The sequence below is a fragment of the Podarcis filfolensis genome, assembly GCF_964270895.1.
Source record: "Podarcis filfolensis genome assembly, chromosome: 8".
Taxonomy (NCBI): domain Eukaryota; kingdom Metazoa; phylum Chordata; class Lepidosauria; order Squamata; family Lacertidae; genus Podarcis; species Podarcis filfolensis.
In genome coordinates, this window is record NC_139611.1 from 71,511,978 (window position 1) to 71,535,115 (window position 23,138).

Below are 23,138 nucleotides of genomic sequence, written 5' to 3' on the forward strand. Positions count from 1 at the left end.
CATTTCCTTTAGATTCCCTTCCAGCCAGTGCTTCTTACATCACACAGCCCAGTAATAAATAACAGCTGATTGGAGCAGATCATGTGAGTAATGATGGCATGAAAATGACCTTCTATATGTCTTTGGCTAACACGTGGGAGAAACTTGATTGGAATGAACTTTTACACTTTTCTGAATTTTCCAAAATGCTTTTTTTTTGCTCCAAAACTTGCTAAAATATGTAAGCACATTTATTTTAGGGTCAAATGCATTTGGAAATGCATGCATTGAGGAAAAACATCTGTATTTCGTTGTAAAAGACATATATTTATATATAGCTACAAATGTTCACACACTTTTTTATTTTTTTGAAAAATCACACATTTCTGTGGGAATGTGATGGATAGAATTGACTCATGAATGAACAGAAGCCAATGCTAGTCCTACTCAAAGTAGACCCTTAAATGCTCGCACATGACTAAGCTATGTCCATTAATTTCAATGGGTCTGCTCCAAGTATAACTTAGCTGGAGACCCATGAACTGTAAATAGACTCATCCGTATTTTCCTGCTTCTATTCATCTCAAATTGTGCAGATGACATTTCATAGCAGGCCCACCTTAATGGTCCAAGCTAAATCAGACTGGATAGACGTTTCATAGCATATGCATCCATCCTGGGTGTGCAAGAAAATGAGTTTATACAAACAACAGAAGGTTGTCAAAGGGTTTACTTCTTTATAGTTAAGGACATGAATTTATAGCGCTTGGTTAGAGTGCAATAGGTTTACACATTTTCATCTCTGAACATCCTGCGATTCACAAGCCACCAAGGGATCAGATGCTGAACTCTCATCAAACGTCAGAAAACATTTGGACAGGCTGAAGATAAAGGACTTCATATTGCTAGAACAGGTCAAAGGTCCGTCTACTTGAGCACATTTGAGTCCCACAGTTGCCAGGCAGATCTTCATGGAAAGCTAACAAGCAGAACAAGAAGCTGAGAGCTATTTCCCCTAATTGTTTGTCTTCAGAATCTGGTACACAGAGCTACTGCCTCTGTACATGAAGGCTCCATTCTCAGTTATTGTAGATAATCACATTCTGTTTATTAACTGGATGCTCCACTCGTGCAGGAACTTTTGGATGTTTCTTTTTTTAAACCAAATACGGCATTGTTCTAAGGTGCTTGTGCATCCAGTGCATGCTTCCAGATTGGGATTTTAGATATATCTAGAGAGGAAAAGGCATAAGAAGAGTTGTGTTATGCAGAGGCCATGGGCTGAGCCTGTTCTCGTAGATGCTCTAGTTGCACAGTAACACAGGCGCCGAGTTGCACTCAGCATTGAGGGGACCCAATGGGTGCAGAGGAGGCAGACCATCAGGAAGGTATGCTGGCAATCCATCTGAGATTGTCAAAGGGACACACAGGGCTAAGGTGTCCCTTTGATGATCAGGAAGGTGTGCCGGCTATCTCAAATTAGCACCGGTCATTTAGTTTTCTGCCAGCTATGCTTCTCAGAATGCTTTGGGAACAACACGACGTGGCATTGCTCTCAAAGGCAAGTGGGATGTGTCTAGTAGTGGGGTGCTGGTGGGACACATTAAAGAAAGAAAGAAATTGGGGTTGGGATCAGAAAAAAGGCTGGCCTTCTAGTAAGTTGAAGGAATGGAAATAGTAACTTCCCCTCCCAAAGATGGTTGCTTTGCTTCTCCCTTCCCAACTCCTGGTACTGTGCTTCTGCAAGCCAAGCAATGGTTTGGCTTAGTGTGATGTGCAGACTTCCGCTCTTCATTTATCTTACTCTAAACAAACCATAGAGTGGGCCCTTAGAAACAACAGCAGTCTGGAGAGTCACTTACCAATCTAAGGAGTTTCTCATGTGCAGGTATTAGTAACTGTGGAAGCAAGCAGAGGAGAGAGAATTGTGAGACTGGCCCTCAAGGTGTGCCTTCTGGCAGCCCAATGTTTCTTCTTGTTACATTGCTTCTAACACTGACTGTATGTATCCCTCTGCATAGCATGTGCATGTTTGGGTTGGGGGCTGAGAGTGGGGAATAAAAAGTCCTTGTACAGCGGTACCTCGGGTTACAGACGCTTCAGGTTACAGATGCTTCAGGTTACAGACTCCGCTAGCCCAGAAATAGTACCTCGGGTTAAGAACTTTGCTTCAGGATGAGAACAGAAATCAGGCAGCGGGAAGCCCTATTAGCTAAAATGGTACCTCAGGTTAAGAACAGTTTCAGGTTAAGAATGGACCTCTGGAACAAATTAAGTTCTTAACCTGTGGTACCACTGTAGCTGCTTAACACTTGCAGGAAGTGCTTGCAACCCAGTTCAACCCAACAAGGACGAAACCCCGTCTGCACTAGACATTTGCAGCAGTATCATACCACTTTAAGCAGTTTTGGCTCCCCTCTCAAAATCCTGGGAGCTGTGGTTGGTTAAGGATGCTGAGAGTTGCCAGGAGACCCAAATTCATCTCAGAGAGATACAGTTCCCAGATAACAACTGATCTTTCTCAGTGAACCCTAGAAAATGTAGCTTTGTGAGAGGAAAAGGGGTGGCCCAAAAACTTTCAGCATCTTTAACAAATTACAGTTCTTAGGATCCTTTTTTAGGGAGGCGTGACTGTTTAAAGTGGCATGTTGTTGCTTGCTATGCATAGTACAGATGGGGCCTCAGAAAGGGAAGGAGGCCAGCAGTGTGAGGAAGTGGGGTGTTAGACCTGGTGTGAAATAGATACTGGGCCGAGGCCATTAAGGGCTTTAAAGGTCAGCACCACCACTTTGAATTGTGCTCAGAAATGTACTGGGAGCCAATGTAGGTCTTTCAGGACTGTTGTGATATGGTCTTGGTGGCTGCTCCCAGTCACCAGTCTAGCTGCCGCATTCTGGATTAGTTGTAGCACCAGGGATGGCCCTGGAGAGAAGTGATAGTCATTTCTGCAAGGTAGAGCATATTCTTCTCATGCAGAAGGTCCCAGGTTGAATCCTGGGCACCTCCTGTTAAAAATCTACCTCCCTGCCTGAGAACCTGGGAAGCTGCTGCCAGTTGGAGTAGGCAGTGCTGTGCTAGATGGATCCTCTGACCTGAGAGAAGGCAACTTCCCCTACGTTCCTATAAGTGTAGGCTAGTTCTGTAGCCTAAAGCTACTCCTGGCTTCCCCAACCTGGTGCCCTCCAGATGATTTGGACTACAGCTCCCATCATTCCTGGCCATGGGAAGCAACTGTTGAGAGTTGGAACCTGATACGTCTAGAGGGCACGGAGCTGGGGGAGGCTGTTTTCCCTTATCACAAAGAGCCAAGAGCCAGAGTCGGACCTACTTACCACTCTAAGAAGTCCCTAGCCTTCCAGGCATCAACGACCTCAGCAATGTCTCCTGCAATCTGACCACTGGGCAGCCGCAGGTCATCTGAGACTTGATTGTTGAAGTTCCCACAAGGGGCACACAACTTCCCTGCCAGGCTCTCCGTGACTCTCACGGTCACTTTGCCGTTGGAACCGAAGAGAACTTGCATCTGGGAGCTTTGGTCAATGACAGTGGTGTCCTGAGATTCAGTGATAGACACGGCGTTGGAGACATTCAGTGGAAGCTGCACCAAGAGCCCATTGACCTGAAAGGCAAAGAGGACAGGCTGAGGCAGAGTCATGCTGAGAGTCATTGCGGGTGAATGGGATTTGTTTCCCAATTCCAGAAGGAGAAGAAAAAGAGGGGCAGATCAAAGCAGAAACAGGACATACGTAACAAACTTTTGAATTATTATTATTATTATTATTATTATTATTATTATTATTATTATACTTTGCCTTTCTCCCTGACTCAAGACAGCTTACAGATAAAAATAAGAACTGCTGAAAACATAGAAAATACAATCATTAAAAACAATTAAAACACTGATGGAATTTAAATTATATGCATATATTAATTCTATAAAAACCATATCAATAATTACAATAAAAACAGCACGGCACCAGCCCTTTCATTAAACGATTGATACAAACTAGAGATTGGTCCATCCCTAACCCAGCATCTGTCAGCTTCGCCTTTGAGCCAGTGCCACCGACTGGGCTCAACCTCTTCAGCCCCGACTGGGCCAGGCGAGCTGGAAGGCACTTCCAGAGACCTTCCACGCAGGAAGCAGGTCTAAGTGCTGTGGACTCACAACTCAGAGCTGTGAGCACCAAACTCACTTCCAGTAGTCAGCGGAGCACAGCAGAGCATGAACCACATGAACGACAGCTTCTGTAGAATAACTTCTTTTATTCTCTACAGCTACTGTACAAACTAACTACAGACTAAATGGAGACGCTGGACTGCACTGAGTGTTACAGCTGCATGAGCAGCGACCTTATCTATACACAGATAACACTCAGACTCCCCCCCTTTTAAGTCAGGCTGGAGCGGAATAAGTAATGAGCAAAATCCCCCCCTCCTTTCTGAAACATCAGCAGATTCTTGCAATGGGAGGGGTGAAATATCCTCAGCATCCTGCTTTACAAAGTGTCCAGCTAATTGCTTCCGGGAAGCCCAGAAGCAAGGCTCTTCTATGCTTTATCTCCCAGCAACTGATGTTTAGAGTAGGGATGGGTGAATCTGTCAATTTTGGGTTCACCCAGTTTCTCATTTTTCCAGTCTATAGTTGAGTTCTCCACACTTTTGCATCATTTTGCAACTCTCTTTAAGTCCTCGTGAAAATTCATCAGCATTTTTGTATGAATTTCTCTTAATATACATGTGTTTCTATGCAGATTTGCCTCATATACACATATTTGCAGAGCCATTTCCCCTAATATAATGCATTTTGTATGCTCTTTCAACTTATATGCATTTTATGCACTCTTTAGCCCAGTACATGCATTTGTGCACACATTTCTTGTGCACTGTACTGCAAAATTCAGAGAGCTGCAGGTGTCAAAGGATGGCTGTGCTTCAGTTCTTACATTATTATTATTATTATTATTATTATTATTATTATTATTATTATTATTATTGAAAGTGAAGTAGGTGGGTTTTGCCTTTGGATGTGAACTGACACCCATAACATTTGGGCTGTAGGTTCCACTGAACTATCGTGGCCGACAGTGGCTTACCCAAGTCTCCTTGTAGTTGGTCACTGAGATGAACGCTTCTCGGAAGAAGACATAGACGGCTGTCCCAGCTGGCACAGTGTCTTCATTGCATTCACTGACATCCACCAGCACCTTGAACCAGGATGGTGACTGCTCATCACAGTAGGAGGCAATCTTGTAGATGCCACTAGCGAGCAGTTTCCCTTTGGCTCCATCAAAGGAGGTGAACCAGGCTCCTGGGCTGAGTGTGCAGTGCCCTTCCTGCCTTACACAGCTGCGGACCTTGTCTGTGAGCACACAGGTCTCCCCTGTGGCACAGCTGGTTTCTGCACAGGTGAGCTGGCCTGAGGGACGACAGGTGCATTTCTCTGAGCAGTTATTGGAGATGATGGTCTCTCCAGCCTGGAAAGAAATTCGGGAAAGATGATAAGGCTTCCTGTTGAAAATCAGCTTTTAGATATCAAAACCATTACCGTAAATCCAGGAGGGAAGGATGGGTTGAAGGAAAGGATAGGAAACGGAATCAAAATTATTTTATTTGTTTATTAAATTTCTTTCCCACTCTTCTAAACAAAACAAAAAATGTACTTGAAACATTTAAAAAATTTAAGAAGATTGAAGAACATTATTAAAAATTAAGAACTTCTCATCTCGCTTTTCAGGCCGAGGGAGCCAGTGTTTGTCCACAGACGGCTTTCCGGGTCATGTGGCCAGCATGACTAAACCACTTCTGGCACAATGGAACACTGTGATGGAAACCAGAGTGCATGGAAAATCCATTTACCTTCCAGCCACAGTGGCACCTATTTAGCTACTCACACTGGCATGCTTTCAAACTGCTAGGTTGGCAGAAGCTAGGATAGAGCAACGGGCGCTCACCTCATCATGAGGATACGAATGGCTGACCTTCTGATCAACAAGCCCAAGAGGCTCAGTGGTTTAGATCACAGTGCCACCTGCTCCCCTACTTAAGAACATTTTAAAACCAACCACATATCCCTGCAGCTGATTATTTCAATGTGGCTGAGAACAGTCTCTTTCAGCCATGAAATGAGCATAAACATGGTGGGGTTTTTTGTTTTAAAAAAGACAGATGACATCTCCAGGGAAGGCATTTCACAGGCAAGGAACTCCCACCAAGAAGGCCCTGCCATGTGTCCAATGATGGTTGTATAGATCCATGGTGATCAAACTTTGATACAAAATAGGCAGCTGCTGCAATGGAAGCAAAGACTGAGAAGCAAGAGGCCCTCTCCTGTTTTATACAACAACCACCATAAAATCAGCACATACACCATAATCTGGCCATTGCAGCAAGACAGACAGACAGACAGACAGACAGACAGACAGACACATAGATATAAAAAGATATACGTGTGTGTGTGTGTGTGTGTGTGTGTGTGTGTGTGTGAATACATACAAAAGTTCCTCTAAACTGTGTCACAATCACTGCACCGCTGAGGAACCTTCTGCTTCATAAACCATCACCAACCTTGATGTAGCGCCCATCATAAGCACAGCCACACTTGTCCATGGACACACAGTCTTCCCCATCAAACACGTAGCCGGTGTCACACTGGCAGCCTTCAAAGCAATCTCCGGTGCACTGAGATGGAGCAGATAAGGCAGCACATGTGAAATCGCAGGATCGGGTGCACAACTCATAATGGCTGTTAGCTGGGCAAGGTAGAGCTGAAAGGAAGAAAAGAAGGTGTACAGAATGAGATGATCTGCACTCAAGGGTTACCTGCTGTACAGCTCTCCTTCGCCTATGCTAGAGCTGTGTTATCTGTCAGCTCTTCATAGCTCTCTGACTGTATTGGCCTTTGAGGGCTAATGGGAGTTTGAATCCAACAACATCTGAAGACTTGGCTCCCATGGTGTATGAAAGTGTTCTTCAATCTAGTGTTCTCAAATGTTATTGGACTACAACTCACCATCCCTGATCATTGGCTATGCTGATGGGAATTGAGTCCAACAATAGCTTGAGAGCCAAGGCTGATGAGCACTGATGCATGCCATGCTGAACTTCTTGGAGGAAAGGAGGAATGGAAATGAAATTCAGCAAATAGAATTATGCCCAGAACAGTGGTTTCTTCTTCTTCTCTCTCTAATACTCTAAAAATATGTCAAGAGCTAGTGTAAAGCAACATGATGTATCTGAAAAGAGAGACCCAGCTTAGGCTCCCCAATCCCTCCTCAGACACAAAATATACTGTATGGACTTGGGAAAGTACAGAACAGTGGTACCTCGGGTTAAGAATTTAATTCATTCTGGAAGTCTGTTCTTAACCTGAAACTGTTCTTAACCTGAAGCACCACTTTAGCTAATAGGGCCTCCTGCTGTCACTGCTCTGCCGCTGCACGATTTCTGTTCTCACCCTGAAGCAAAGTTCTTAACCCAATGTAATATTTCTGGGTTAGCGGAGTCTGTAACCTGAAGTGTATGCAACCTGAAGCATCTGTAACCCGAGGTACCACTGTAATGGTCTTTCAGATCTGGTTCTTCCTAATGTGATTCCCCCCACCCACTTGTGCCCTTAGCTGTATAAGAGAGATCAAATCGCTATAAGATATGTCTTCATGTAGTTGGAACAGTCAAGCAAAGGTCTGCAGTACATACTTTTGTGACCCAGCTTCATTTAGACTTACAAATTATCTCTCACCATTCGGACATTAGACACGTTCTCAGTCAATGGTGCCAACAGGAGACCTTTCTCTCATGCCAAACAAGAACAAAACAGCTTTAGAGGAGTGATTTTCCTCAGGGATAGAACATATGAGGAAAGGGATAAAATTTGCTGACTTACAACAGAAGGAGGTCGTTCTCCATGCTCCAATCTTGACTCCAGCCAGTTGGCATGCAGCTGCATAGGCTTGAAGGCTTCGGCAGAGAGTCTCTGCAGCTCCACCGGCCACACACATGTCATGCAGGCACTGCCTCAAGTACTCAGCAGGGTTCACCAAAGAGTGACAGTCTTTGAATGGACCTGTCTTGGACTGGATCATTCCACAGGAGCTCTTGGCCTCATATGGTGCTGCCTGCACTGCAGCACAGGTGGGACATTCCACACCACAGCCATCAGAGCAAATGGCACCAGCCACAGGGACCTTCCAAGAGGCTCCAAACTCATCCACACTTTGGGTGACTTGTCCATTAGGTAGCATGAAATCATCACTCGTGTCACCATTGAAATTGCCCCCAAGTCCACACATATGTCCCTGGTAGGTACTAGGAAGAGACACATGGATGAACGAGGAGGGATCATAAAGGACTGTGAGGCCAAATGATGAATGAACAATGATATTGTTCCCCTCCTGGGTGATCCAGAGTTTTCCATCCACTGTATTCATTGGCAAAGTGTAGAGCTCTCCATCCACCTGTGCAAACAAGAAATCATATTAGCTGGATGGAGGTCTGGTTTTAAATTCAAAAACAAGTGGTCATCACTAGGAAGTACATACCATAGCTTTCCATTTCATCCCCCTTTCAAGGGCAATGGAGTGTCCGTGAACAGAGATCACAACTGTCCTTGTAATAGGAGAACGTCCATAGTCAAGCATGCCGTTCTCCACCAACACGGAGAACTTCACTAGATTAGGGTCCTGGCTGCAGACTTGGGCTAAGGTGTAAGTACAGGAGCCATGGAAATCAAAACTTCGTCCATCAAAGGAAATATAATGGGGGTCACCAGATGCTATAGTTGTGCCATACCCCACAGGGTGGCAGCCTTGGATGCCATTCTCCACCCTGCACTCCTCATGTGCTCCACAGGAGAACTGCTCACATGTGGTGGCTCCATTGTCCAGACAGCGGCACTTCTCCTGGCAGGAGCTACCAGGATAAAACTCCTCTCCCTTCTTGTAGTATCTGCCCTGGAACATGCAGCCACACTCTTCTGGAGGGACACACTGATCCCCACTGAGGATGAAGCCAGTATCACAAAAGCACCCTTCTGTGCACGGAGCCTCACACACTTCCGGAGCTGAGAGGCTGTTGCAGGTGGCAGGGCAGCCACTTCCACAGAGCTCGTAGTGGGAATGGCGTGGACAGGGAGTGCCTGGAAAAAGAAGAAAGGAGGAGGAGAATGACAACCATTGCAGATTAACAGTGAGGATGCATCCAACCTACATTTCAAACAAAGGTTATTTTAATGAAATTCTAGTGGTCTTGAATAGTGGGGAGGGAACACTCATCCAGGAAGAGAGATGTGTTCATTGGGATTCCTAATGTTTTCTGGAAGGATGATGGGACTGAGTGGCTGGAACAGAACAAATGGCCTACATGAGGACTGTATTGTGTAAGTATCATTTAGAGCGATAGTGCAATAGGACTTCCCAGAGTACACTGCAATTAGAGACAAGCCGTTCTGGGACGCATTTCCAGTAAAGAAGAGAAAAGGGAAGGATGATACTGCCGAAGGGTCTCTTATGGGAATATCACAGAAGGAGACTATTAAGCTAGTAGACAGCTGTTTTTCAACAGAGGATTTTGTGTTCGGTTGTCATAGCCCAACTGAACAACAAATGATTAATGTAATGCATAGCCAATAGGGCTATGTATCCTGGGCCCAATGCAGCATTTTGGATTGCATGCCCTCCAATGTTTCTCCGATGAAAATAGGGATGTCCCACTCCATAATGATAATTTTACTATTTATACCCCACACATTTTACTGGATTGCTCCAGCCACTCTGGGCAGCTTCCAACATATATAAAAAAACCCATTATAAAACATTAAACATTTTTTGAAACTTCCCTATACAGGGTTGCCTTCAGATGGCTTGGAGGTCAGATAACTCCATGCCCTCCAACATTTATCCAATGAAAATAGGGACATCCTAAGAAAAAGTGAGACATTCTGGGATCAAATCAGAAACTGCTTCTCTAAATCAGGGATGTCCCTGGAAAAGAGGGACACTTGGAGTGTCTGGGATTGGCCTAAGGCTGGCCCAGATCTGGGTCCTAAATTGATTAAGAAGCCAGCACTCATGTTTAATTAGAGCTTCACACCTTATGGTGGCCTCCAAATGATGTTGGACTCCAACTCCCATCAGTCCTGGCCTGTATGAACAATGGTCAGTGATGAGGGGGCAGCAAATTCTAGAGGGCAACATGTCAGCTATCCCAGTATACTACATGGGTTCCCACCCAAACATTGCTTGCTAAGTGTTATTGCTTATTGCAGATGTAGATTTTTCTTGGGGCATTTCAGTCCCAATGAGGTTCAGAAGTCTGCAATCTGCTTCCAAAAGATGTCGCCATGAACTGGTCATTGAACTGATCAATATTGTCACCAACCTTTCCTTCTCGCCTTAAAACAGAAACAGAAGGAATCCCAAACAAGGTTTCTCAGATCAGTTCTGAGGCTAAATTGGCTTTGAGGGTGAATTTTGATGGCCTGTGTGCAATTGTTTAGATTATCAAAAGTCAAATACAGTATTTATTTCAACTCAAAAACTGTAGGAAATATTGGCGCAGGGATATGCCACTCTACATAGTCTAATGCAATTTGTATTCCTGAGAATCTTTAATTATTATTATTTTTAAATAACATAAATTTGGAAGGTAACAAAAGTGATGCCCTCTCTTCAAACCACATTTTCAACGAGGGGCAAGGCATCTGCCCTCCACTTACAAGGGTGGGGAGCATGATACCCTTGGGGGGGGCTGGCTCGAAACACTTTGGCACCTGAAACAAACCACAGAATGGCACCATCCCTCCCTGCCAGGGAAGAAGAAGTGAGTGAAGATCTATATCAGGAACAAGGAGGAGAATAAAGGTCTACATCAGGAGCAGCTGCCCCTGTGGATCCTGCTGCCTGAGGCGGTTGTCTCACCTTGTCTCATGGGTGGACCAGCCATGTCTTCAACAGTCACTTAACTAAAACTCCCATTATCGCTGACTGACTGGGGCTGATGGGAGGTGGAGTCCAGGAACATTTGGAGACCCTCAGATTCCCCACTCCTGATACAAGAGGCAAAATCATGGTTTTGTACCTTGGACTGGTGCATATATTTTTAGCATTCAGTGGATATTTGACACATGCTCATGCAAAGGCACATGAGCACATGATGCACAGATGCAGGAGAGCCCAAACTTACTGCAAAAAGAGGCTGATCTCCATTTCCCAACCTTGACATCCAGTGCTTGGCAGGCCGTCACATAGGCACTGATGGCACTGCAGAGAGTGTCATGATGACCCTTGTATTGACATGTGTCAAAAACGCAGTCCTCAAAGTAGGATGTTGGGTCAACGGCCTCATGGCACTGTCTGAGCGGTCCATCCTTCCTCTTGAGGATCCCACAGAACTGGTCCCCCTTGTAGGTCTGCTTCTCTGCCTCACTGCATACTGGGCAGTCACTGCATCCTGCAGAGCATCCTGGGACCTCCTTCAACTTCCAGCTGTCTGCAAACTGGATTTCATCTGTTGTCTGAGTTCCATCCTTCATGACAAAATCATCACTGGGATCCTGATTGGCATTGCCACACAGACCACACACAGCATTGGCGTAAGTGTTGGGAATAATGACCCTGGCATAACTGTACCAGTCAAAGCTGACTCTCAGATCAAAGTCTGTTTTGATGAAGCCATGGACTCCGCTGATGTAGACCTTCAGTTTATTTTCGTAGGAGAAAGGCAGGTCCACAAAGACTCCATTCACCTGGAAAACATGGAAGTGACCACCCATAGGGTTTCAGTGAGACATCTTCAGGTAGGGCTCCCTGTCTGAAACTCCGGAGAGATGCTACTACTCACTATTGACAATACTAAGCTGGTTGGACCAAAGGTCAGTATCAGTATAAGGTAGCTTCCTATCCTCCTATGCTCAGAAGACATTCTATTGAGAACACTTCTGAGATCTTTCTTTCCCACACTACTAGGACACCGCAGAATTTTCTCTGAATATTCCCCATCATATGTGTGTCAGCCAGCCACTATTTCTCCTGATTCCTACAATGGCTTAGAATGACACTAGATCTGGGGTATTGCAAAAGTTGAAAAATAGTGTCCAAGTTGCTACCACAGATGCTGCTATTGTCATTTTAAGCAGCAGCAATGAACAAGCAAACAAACAGAAAACCCTTGGGAGGGGAAAAATGTGCTAATGGTAAGTCCAACCCCCTGAGGTTCCCTAATTTAAAGCTTCCTGACACTTTCCCATCCTCCAGTATTCTTTTTCCCTTTGGTACCTTAATCTTGCGTGGATGCTCTTGGCTCAGACTGATGGTCATGCCATAGACCTCCAGAGTCACCACTTTGGTGAAGGACACTGCCTTACTCCCTCGGTTGTTGTTCTCCACTGTGACCAAAAATGGGGTGAGGGTGGGGTCCGCGGAGCAGACCGCTGCCATCTGATAAATGCAGGTGCCTTGGAAGTCATACTTCCTCCCATCAAAGGTGGTATAGTGAGGGTCGCCAGTTCCTATGCAGGTGGAGTATGTCGTCCCCTTGCAGCGGCGCACACCATTCACCAGGGCACATTTCTCATTGCCTTTGCAAGCGGCCTTCCGGCATCTCACTTGGCCCAGGCTTGGATCACACTTGCAGCGAGACTGGCAGTTCTCATCAGCCCAGAACTCCTCCCCAGCCTTGTAGCGGAGGCTGTTATGCATGCAACTGCAGTTCTCAACAGGGACACACTTGCCGCCGTTGAGGACGTATCCATCGTTGCACTGGCAGGTTTTCACACAAGGATCTTTGCAAGCAGAGGGGGCTGACGGTTCAGAACAGGTTGCTGGGCAGGCATTTCCGCAGGCCTCATAGTGACTGTTTTCAGGGCAGGTGTCGGCTGCTGGGTGGCAGGGAAGAATGGATTAGATTTGATAAGACATTACTTATATATATCAATTAGACAAGCAGCACATGGGGCTCATAGTCAGTTTTTAGAAACTATAGAATAGGGAAGGGAACCAAGGACCCAAAGGCTAAATGCAGCTCTCCACACCTCTCTATCTGGTCTACAAAGCCCTCCCTGGACCACACACTCTCTTCATATGGCCATCAGTGGCCCTGCTTTGCACTCTGGGCATTTCTGCCTGACTATAATGTATACTTTGATCATGCCTCCATCTGGATGGAGGGTACAGAGGGGTGTGCTACTGTGCTGCTTCACCCACTATTGCCTCTGGCCCTGCCCACCAGTGTCATGTGGCCCTTGGAAGCTTGCCTAGAAAGGAATATGGCCCTCAGGATGAAGAAGGTTCCCCACTCCTGACATAAAGATAACTAACCTGCTGATGGACCAAATCCAACTTGGACCAAGTCTGTGATAGAATTGTAGAGTTGGAAGAGACCATGAGGGTCATCTAATCCAACCTCCTGCAATGCAGGGATCTTTCACCTAACGTAGGGCTCAAATCCACAACCTTGGGATTAAGAGTCTCATGCTCTACCAACTGAGCTATCCCAGCAGTTCAATAATTATTGTCTAGATCCATAATGGGGGAGGCAGTTGCAGGTAATCATTGCACACCCGGGGACATGAGCCTAAAGAACTGTTGCTGGCCCCTCTCCATTTTCCCAGTGGCTCTGGTTGCTTCAAGAGCATCCACAGAGACTGTACATTTTCATGGGGCAGAGCAATGCAGGAAGAGAAAGCCACGGGATTAGCTGAGGGTTGCTTTACTCTGTAGGGCAGGCATGGGGAACCTGTGGCCCTCCATATATTGCTTGAACTGCAGCTCCCCTCACCCCTCAACATGGGCCATGGTGGTTGAGGCTGTTGAGAGTTGGATCCCAACATCTGGAGAGCCACAGGGTTCCTTAAGGCGTGCTCTAAGGGGGCTCTTCCTGTAACTACTTGCCTCTGCTCCCTTGAACCCCAACCCTAAACTAGGTTTGCGACCACTTCTCATTTCATACATGCAGTGCTGCTGTGGATGGGTTCACCAAGTGAATGATGGACATTTTCTTGGGGAGTGATTTCTTCAGCATACGTCTCATTTGCCTGTTGGTCAGGATGGGCTCGTCCGCAACCGGATGTCACCTTCCATTCATCAATGGCAATGCCCTCTTCTTTGCAGGCGGTGGCATATGTCTCCACTATTTGGCACAACACATCTTTGTCCCCTCCTTTTAAGCACATCCCACTGACACAATCATTAAAGTAGCTGGTGGGGCTGACGGTGGGGTGGCATGCTCCAAAAGGGCCTCCTGAAACTTGGCTGATGACCCCACAATACCTTTTGCTGCCAAACAGTTCCTCCTGTCTATCACTGCAGGCCAAGCAATCTCCTTGGCAGGAATCTGAACAGGTAGGGTCCTGATCATCGACCTTCCAGCTCCTGGCCCAGTCCCCCACTGAGGAGGTAAAGGTACCATTCAGATAAGTCGTGTCATCATGGGGTTCAGTGTTGAAGTTCCCACAAAGCCCACAGGTGGCTCCATAGTAGCTGCTGGGGAGAGTTACCACTACAACCCCGTCAGTGTCATACATCACACGGAGGCCGAAATCTGTTTCAATGATGGGCAATCCATTGCTCTCAAAGACCTTGAATTTTCCACCCTCCAGAGTCGCAGGGATGCTGGCTGCCACACCATTCACCTAAGAAGAAAAAAGAAGGGGTGGCAGGGTAAGGGAGAGACACACTTTATAGTCCTCTCTGGCAAACTTTGTCCCCTGGATAAGTCATCACTTTGTGTCATTGGTTAATATCCTTAAAAACAGGTACCAAGGCTGTCTGGGAAGTATGCCCTCCATGTAACAAAATAACCCTTTCCTCTTTTGGTGCCTGGGTCACCATGGGGCACTGAGAAGTAGGCTTCCTCCGATTCCTCCAATTTTTCCAATTGACCCCTTCTCCCTCTGGGTACTCCATGAATGTGTCAATAGTTTTTCATGATCACACCTAGGCTTGTGGCCATCTCCTCAGCCTGTAGCTTCCAACCTTACTATGGATACATTTGCACCATACATTTAAAGCATTTTTGCATCATTTTAAACATGCATAGCTTTCCCCCAAAGAATCCTGGGAACTGTAGCTTGTTGAGAGTTGTTAGGAGACCACTATTCCCCTCACAGAGCTACAGTTCCCAGAGTTCTTCAGTAGGCAAGATTTATTGTTAAACCACTCTGAGAATGAACATGTCTTGAGGTGCCCTTGTTTTTCTGATTCCTATTAGTGCTTGTGCTGAAAAGAGTCACTGGGACGAAACACTTGTGGTCTCTGACTCTCCTTATGTCCCACTTTTAGCATTTAAAGGACCACAAGATATTTGGAGCTATTTGCAGCTCATTTAACAGATTATTTGGGGTTGTGGCAGGGATGATTACCGATTCATTGAGATCCCTCGAGTTTTTTCACTATCATTACTGCAGCTCATTACGCACTTCTGACACCATGTAACAATTCTGGGTCTGCAGGCAGATATGAGGAATTCTTTGGAAGTACCTGGGTCACGGGACTCAGGTACCCAAATTACCAGCTTCTTAATAATAAGGGAATAGAGCCAAAGTACAAACTATAATGCAGTCTCCCTCACCACCCCAGCTATAGTTATGAATGGAAATGACCCAAACCAAAGAACCTGGATTCTTACCATGAGTCGGACACTTTCTCCCTTGTTAATGGTGACCGTGTGACCATACACTTTGAGATGGCTCAGCTGCATCTTGGCAGCGTCCTGACTGTTCACGTTGCTGCTCTTCTCCTCCAATGAGAAAGGGACCAGTGTGGAGTCACTGCCACAGTACTTTGCAATGGTGTAGGTGCAGGAGTCTTGAATGTCCACCAACAGACCATCAAACGTCTGGAAATCCTGGGCAGCGGAGCCTTGGCAGGTCCCCATGTACTCATGGACACATCTCGCTTGACCATTCTGCATCACACATGTTTCCTTTGTCCTGCACTGGAGATTTTTGCAGGGATCTGTGAGAGGAAAAAGCAACCAAGTCATTTTAAATAGGTTCAGGTAGATAATGGCTTAAACATTAAGATAAAGTAATTCAAGAAAGTTCACTTAGACCATAGAAGTCTAACATGAAAAGTTATGAGTAGGGGTGGAAATCATATGGAGGTTTGGGGAATGCAAAATAAAGAGCATGGGGAGGAGTGTAATCCCTCGCCTTTCCTATAATCTTTTAATATGATCAAAGTATTTCAAAGTATAATACTTTTAAATTTAGGTGCTCAGAAAAAATTGCATAGAAATTGATCAATAAGAGTAATTTAAATGATGTACAGGATAAGTTATGGTTTTTATAAAATTTTATAAGTGAAAATGAGGAAATATGTGCTATTTTTCGTAGTTTTGAAAAGTTCCTATAGTCTATTTATTGTAATTTATGATATATGAGAATAGTGCTTTTTAAAGCATGGTGGGGCCCAGTTTTCAACACTGCCTTGCTATATTTTCTATAAAAATGTGGGGTGTGTGCGTGTGTGTGTGTGACTGACCGTAATTCATCATTGAATCACATGGAAGTTGTTTCAGTTTGCATACTGGTTTTAGAAGTGCAAAGTAGGTCATTTCTCATCAGCATGCAAGCAGGACTGAATTTCTCTTCCAACCCTAGCCCCAGACAACATGGTCAATGGTTTGGGATGATGAGAAGATCTAGAGGGCACTAACATTGCCTATCCCTGAGTTGAAGGATGAAAGAAGAGGAGAGGGAGGAAGAGGTGGGGAGAAGGAGGGGAAAGGAATCCCATTTTACCATTTGCACAAATAGCTGGGGAGCCATAAGCCTTCTCATTTCCAATTCCAACACTCAGCAGCCCAAAGGGGGAAGAGGCATGTTCTATTGTGTGGACTGTATATCCCTGGCCCAAGCTGTGTGATGCCCAGGAGTATTCAGTGCCAGACACCAGCTTCCACTGAAGACCACTCAGTGGTCTCTTATCCAAGGTGATCCCAGAAGTCTCCGAAGATTTTGCAACAATAAGGGCATAGTTTTCAAAATGGTCGTGCCCATAGATGTGGTAGGCCTGACAATAGCTGGAGATGTCAGGGATTGCCATGAAGAAAGGGTCATATTGGAGGTTCCCATAGGTTCCGCCATCACTGAAGAACATCACCTGGACACCAGAACTAGCTGTGAGGGACATGGCAGTTGTCCCTTGAATGCCATACATTGTCGCCCGGGCAGCAGGCAAATTCCGGCTTCTCTTGCTCTGTCCCATCTGAGTATTGGCATGAGTCTTTTGGGAAGTGGAAACAAACACCATGTCATACTCCATGTTAAAGGGCAAAGAGGGAATGATGAAGTTGGTGCCCCAGCTGGAAACAGGCAAAAGCTGCTCAAAAACATGGTCACAAGAATGGACTTGCCTGGAGACGCATGTGTGTCCACTGTAGACGGCTACTGGTTTCTGGGAGACTATTCTAGTGCCTGAGAGGTCCACTTGGCTTTGTAGCTGAGCAGCTTGATAAGGCTGGAGTGAGATGGGGAGCATGGTCCCCCGGGGATAGACTCTTCCTTGGAACGTAATAGCCCCTTTCAGGTAGACTTCAACTGCTGTAGGTTCTTCCCAAGCTATGATTGCTACCTCTCTGTAGCGATCTGTGCCCACGTTTGGGGTAACGACGTAGTACTCAGTGCCTAAGCTTGCTACGGGATAGACAATGGCAGTGTCGGCTGTCTGGGGTTTGTAGTTCAGAGAGAGAATGGATACGTCCTTGTCAGCCCGGATAGTGAGCGTGTTTTCAAAGACAGTGCTTCCAACCATCTCCGCCTCTGGTGGGATTTTCACTGACAGTGTTTGGCCAGCATTCACCTCGGTCTGTACTCTTAAGGCAGGTCGCTTCATGGAGATAGTAATGGATGTGGCAGGAGCATACCCTGTGATGAGCAGCTTAAAATCTCCCTGGAACATCCGTGGCAAGCCGTTCTGCATGAAAGCTGTGATGAACTCTCTTCCTAAGGGGCTAGAGGAGACTGTGACAGGGAGCATGTTGAACATCATCCAGGCAGGGCCACTTGAAATACCTAAATGGGGGGGGGGGGACGAAGTTTGAGAAAGTCAGTGAAACTTTTCACTGGGGCCTAAAAACTATTAAAGTAGGACTTCCTGGAGGCGGCGCCTCCGACAATGGCGGATTCCCTCTAACTCAGAGGGAGACAGCTCCGTGGAAATCAGGTCCTACCGCTGCAGCGAAGCGGGGACCCTTTAAAAACCGCAGGCGGAAGAAGCCTGCGGACCTGGGACTCGGCGGGCACCGTTTGCGCCCCCCCGTTTGGCAAAGGAACCCTATAAAGGGCTCCGGAGGAGACGGGGGTTGGTGTGGTGCTGAGAGTCAATCGCTAACTCTGCGGAGCGATGCTGCACAGCTGTTGTCGGAGAGCGTTCTCCTTCTTCCTATGACAATTCGGATACTAAACAACAACCCGTGAGTAGGACAATTGAAAATTTTGCATGAAAATACAGCCTGGAATTTGACCTGAAACGGGAAGGTGTAAAAAGGAAGTCCACCTCCCGTCCTTTGTATAAAGATCAAAGCAAAGATTTTACAAGCTAAAAGCCGGGAAAACAGATAGCCTGAAGGTTCCTGCATTTTTAACCATCAAAACCCCCCTTGACAGCAGGAGGAAAGGGGGGAAAATTTGACTTTTTAAGCCTGCAGAGAGAAATTTAAGAAAATAAGTTTCCACTGTCCCTAACCTGGGGACGGAATGGCAGGAAAGAAGGAAAGAAACGGTCGGTGATACTTATAAATTGAAAATAGAAAAATTGATATACAGAATTGGAAAAGGGAAAAATAATTCCAAAGCCGCTTTCTGCCTGTTTGTTTTATATTGAAAGGAAATAAAGTATCTGGAAATCGAAAGGAATTTTTCCTTGTTGGATACAATTTAAAGATGGATGCCAAAAAGTAACTACACCCCCTAGAGGAAGCCAGCCAGTGTGTCTGTTTTTCAGTTATAAAGAGAACATTGTATCAGGGAAAACGAGAGCGTGGGACCAGCTCCCTGACCTTGACAGAAATGAATAGAGAGGAAGTCTTATCTGCTCTGAACAAAATATATGATGGGCTGCGACAGCTGGAGGAGAAAATGATTTTGATGAATCAAAAGAGGGACAATACAGCTAAAGTCAGTAAAGAGGTGCCAATGGAAGATGCCACAGAAATTGCACAACAATCTATGCAGGAGACAGATTTAATAGGGCAACTGCAAGGTCAGAGAAAGATGGAGATACAGAGGATGGACTTTGGAGGACACTGGCCAAACTTTGGATTTAAGAAAATTTTTATCTTTGGTGGGACTGTGAAACGAGTGGAAGAATTTTTTTGGAACAATTACTTCTTGGATTACAAAATAAACACTGGGGAGTGCAACACCGGGGAATTGGACAATTGGAGAAAAGGAAAGGAAGAATGTTACTGTACGGAACCACCCGGTGATTGGACTCCCAAGGAGAAAGAGAAGGAAAGGCGAAAGAACTCAACAGGGATCAAGGATGTATGTAACTACAAACAGGAACAAGAAAACTCGCAGAAGGGGCTTGGATATGATTTGAGAGCCTCGGATATTAGGACACCTGACTGATATGGATATAATGATATATGGACTGACATTGCCGTGAACCAGGAAAAGGGGCGCTGGACTAATCTAGAATGAGAAATGTCTTGTGTAATTAATCTATATCTATGGAATTAGTTTAATACTAATGAAATATTAAAAGATGTTGGAAAGGATGTAATCGGCTCTAGCAAAATTTAGTCTAAATTTTGAAAGTTTAATGATTTGAGGACAAGATAAAATTAATGAAATTAATGAAATTATTGTAAAAAAGAAGTGGTTTGAGAAATAAGGTGAAATAAGAATTGGCAAAAACGGTTTGATTAAAAATGAAAATATGAGGATATTATATGGGGATATATAATCAAGGGTAAGATAAGAGGTATGAATTTGCTGAACATATCGTTAATTGGAATACAAAGAGGGAGGTGGGAGGGAGTCAGGAAAATAAGTTAAAAAGGGGAAAATGGTGAGAAATTGAAAAGAGAGATTTTTGATTTTCTTGTTTTTTCTTCTTTTTTTTGTTTTTCTTCTCTATGTTTTTTCTGTTTTTTGTGTTGAATTTATTATTTAAGATTTTGTAAACTTTTTTTCTGTTTTGTTAAAATCCAATAAAATATCATTATAAAAAAAAAAACTATTAAAGTAGGGCTCCTTGAGGAATTCATTAACTGCAAATTGCTAAATGAATTCAGAAGAGCCCTGTTGAATGTCTAGTTCAGTATCCTGTTCTCACAGTGGCCAATCAGATGTCTGTGGCAAACCCCAAAGCAGGAGTTGGGTGTGATACTCCAATCCTGATTGCAAAACCCCAGTAAATGGCATTTAGAGGCAAAATGCAAGAAAAAGGCAGCATGCGTTGCACTTCAGTTGCAAAACCGGGAGGTTCACATCTCAGTTAAAGAGTATGCTGTGAGTTCTGCTTTTGCATAATAGTCTTCACCAAGCTGACTTGCGGCAGAGCTCTGGACCAAAGGATGCTTGCTCTGGCACAAGTCAGGTGGCTCGTGCTAGAGCGCTTGGGACAAAAAAAGAGAGCATCCCAATTTTGGTCCCCAAGGTTTTGGAGGGTATGACACTGCATGGGAAGTGAAAGACAGCTGCATGAACTGGGAAGAGTTGCTAGGATGTTTGATGTCAGCACGGTAAATAAAGTCATTGGTAAACAGGTCAGGGAATCCAATCTCATTCACAAAGGAGAAGATTTGGGAAAGGGGGAGGCAGAAGAAAGCACAGCAAGTGTACAGCCTTGTTCATTCTCTGGATTAGAGCCAATAGTATTGAACAGACTCCAGAGTTTTACTGTTTTGTGCTGCGTTGATGTGGAAAGATTCCTATATGTCTACAGCCAGGATTTTGGGGGTTTGCTGCCAGCTTTGGGAGAAACGAAAGGATCTTGCTTGTATTCACAAGGGGCAGAGGTGTTAAGACTTTTGTCTAGTTACCCTCCCTCTTTGACACCCTACAAGGAGACCAATGAGCATCAGTTATGCAACAGAGTACTCACCCCATAGTAAACAGAACCTGGTCCAGAGATTGATCATCCCCATGCTTGACAACACACTAACAGCGGCTGCAAAATACATTTTGAGATTAGATTGGAACACTTGGTCCTTCCAAGACAATAGCCACCCACCCAACATTTGCCAGATGAAAATAGCTGGAGGTTTTCGCAACGCAAGTTGTCAGCCCAAACTGTGTTTGTGAGCAAGTGAGTCAAGTTCAACTGGGGTCTGCGTGATGCAGAAGCTGCAGCTCTTCATATACTGGTGAGTAAATCCCAGTAAGACCAATGGGCTTTCCCCACACAGGTATGTGGATGAATGTAGCCATACTTCCCTGAAATCTGGAGAGCTGTTTTGTTTGCTTCTTTGTTTGGCACATTGCTAATCTACAGAACTTACATTACACATAGTCTCACTCCAAAGAGCCTCTCCTCTTCTCTTTTAGTTAGCACATTTTAATAATTTTGTACATAGTCATGGCTACTAGCCATAACAGCCATGTTCCACTGCCACTATAAGAGGCAGCCTGTCTCTGAATATCATCTGGTGGCAACTGCAGGTAGGCAGAGCGCTGTTGGGTTCAGGTCCTGCTTGCAGGTTTCTCACCGGCATCTGGTTGGCCATTGTGAAAACAGAATGCAGGACTAGATGGGACATTGGCCTGATCCAGCAGGCTCCTCTTATGTTCTTACACATGCTTCAAGCCTATTGGGGGGTGTCATACCAGTGGTGGACATTGGGGCCTCAAATTTCATTGGCACCCTGTGTGATGCAAAATTAGCCCCCCACCCTGACTTTTAAGGTTCCACTCTAAATCATAGTTGCATCGTCCTCTGCTGCACCTCCAAGGTTCTGTGCTGTAGCTCAGTAGGAGAACATTTGTGTTTCATGCAAAAAGTTCCAGGTTCAAGTCCTAGCATCTTCAGGTAAGGACTGGAGAGACCCTTGTCTGAAACCCTGGAGAGACATACCACTTTTCAGCGTAGACAGCCCTGATCTAGATGGATCAATGTCTGCCTCAGTATAAGGTAGCTTCCTATGTTCCTAGGTGATTTCAAGTATGGCCAATACTGAAAGCAGGATTCTGAATTAAGTGGACCCTATTGGTTTGATGAAGCAGGTCTTCTCTAGCAACTCAGAGCACTGTCCTAGTCTGTAACAGACATCTGCAAAACACCCTCCTCCTTCAGTTTTGTTAGGCTGGCGGGGAGATAGCAACCCAGAATTACAGGAAGTATTGTGACCTTGCCCTCTTATGTCAAAACAGAACGTAGGCATGGTTCAGAATTAAATGGACTGTCTTGCAGGAGTGGGGAAATTGTGGTCCTCCAGATACTCTTGGACTACAGCACCTCTCTTACATTTTTTTAAATCAGTTTCCAATTACAGTCCAATAGTAGCCTCATTATAACAATACCAATTTATAATACAAATATTAATATCAATCATTCAAATACTAAATTATGTAATTTAGATAAAGTGGCCCTCCTGTATGCTAGATTTGATGGTTTGATTATTTTCTTTATTTCTGTGTTACAAAATCTTATTAATTTCAATTGCATTCCGGTCATAATAACAATCCCTTATACAACAACTGCAATATTAATAACTTCTACTTGACACATTAAATGATTTCTGAAACTACAAGTGAGGAACTCAGACTGTATCCTTGTTCTTCCTGTGAGTGGGTGTCTACATGAGTCAACGAGAAGAGTGTAACCAGGGGTGGTGAGGGAGGCGGGAGGCTAAACACGGGGAACCCCCCCCCCCACAAAACAGGGAAGGATTTGGTGTCATGAGAGTGAGTGTATTCCCAACCCCCCCAACCTGTCCTTTATTTTGCCCTACAAAAGGTGGCAACCCTAGTGGCCTGCTATCAAATCTGCTGTTTCTATATGGGAATGGGAATTTCCCCTCTCACCAGATGTAAGAACAGTTTTTGCTGGAGTTATTCATACGGAGTTATTCATAAAGAAAACGCACACCATTTCTTACCTTCAGTTTGCTTGTGTTTCTGATGCACTTGAATCGAGAACAGAGGGAGTTGCTGCTGCAGGATCCCTTCCTCTGTCTTCTCCCTCTTCCATAGTTTCCCTTTATATAGGGAACAA

At 45.0% G+C, this 23,138-nt stretch overlaps 1 protein-coding gene across 1 annotated transcript; it reads right to left on the bottom strand.

The window, feature by feature from the left end:
* Positions 1 to 702: 702 nt before the first annotated feature.
* On the bottom strand, positions 703 to 23,125 carry LOC310768540 (IgGFc-binding protein-like). The gene is made up of 14 exons (XM_083626706.1): positions 23,023 to 23,125; positions 21,030 to 21,095; positions 16,718 to 17,989; positions 15,601 to 15,929; positions 13,924 to 14,605; positions 12,252 to 12,850; positions 11,161 to 11,722; positions 8,520 to 9,115; positions 7,865 to 8,435; positions 6,547 to 6,746; positions 5,076 to 5,456; positions 3,312 to 3,598; positions 1,842 to 1,877; positions 703 to 1,211 (listed from the first exon to the last, which is right to left on the bottom strand). The coding sequence occupies exons 2-13, from the start codon at positions 21,070 to 21,072 to the stop codon at positions 1,871 to 1,873; spliced, it is 5,529 nt and encodes a 1,842-aa protein (XP_083482832.1). The 5' UTR covers positions 21,073 to 21,095; positions 23,023 to 23,125; the 3' UTR covers positions 703 to 1,211; positions 1,842 to 1,870.
* Between the last annotated feature and the right edge of the window lie 13 nt (positions 23,126 to 23,138).

Excerpts from the sequence above, each read along its gene's own strand:
- LOC310768540 (XM_083626706.1), bottom strand. The coding sequence starts at position 21,072 with ATGGGGATGATCAATCTCTGGACCAGGTTCTGTTTACTATGGG. Across the intron at positions 9,116-11,160 it reads GAGATCAGCCTCTTTTTGCA|GCACTCCCTGTCCACGCCAT; the intron begins GTAAGTTTGGGC and ends TTCTTTTTCCAG. Across the intron at positions 8,436-8,519 it reads GGATGAAATGGAAAGCTATG|GTGGATGGAGAGCTCTACAC; the intron begins GTATGTACTTCC and ends TTGTTTGCACAG.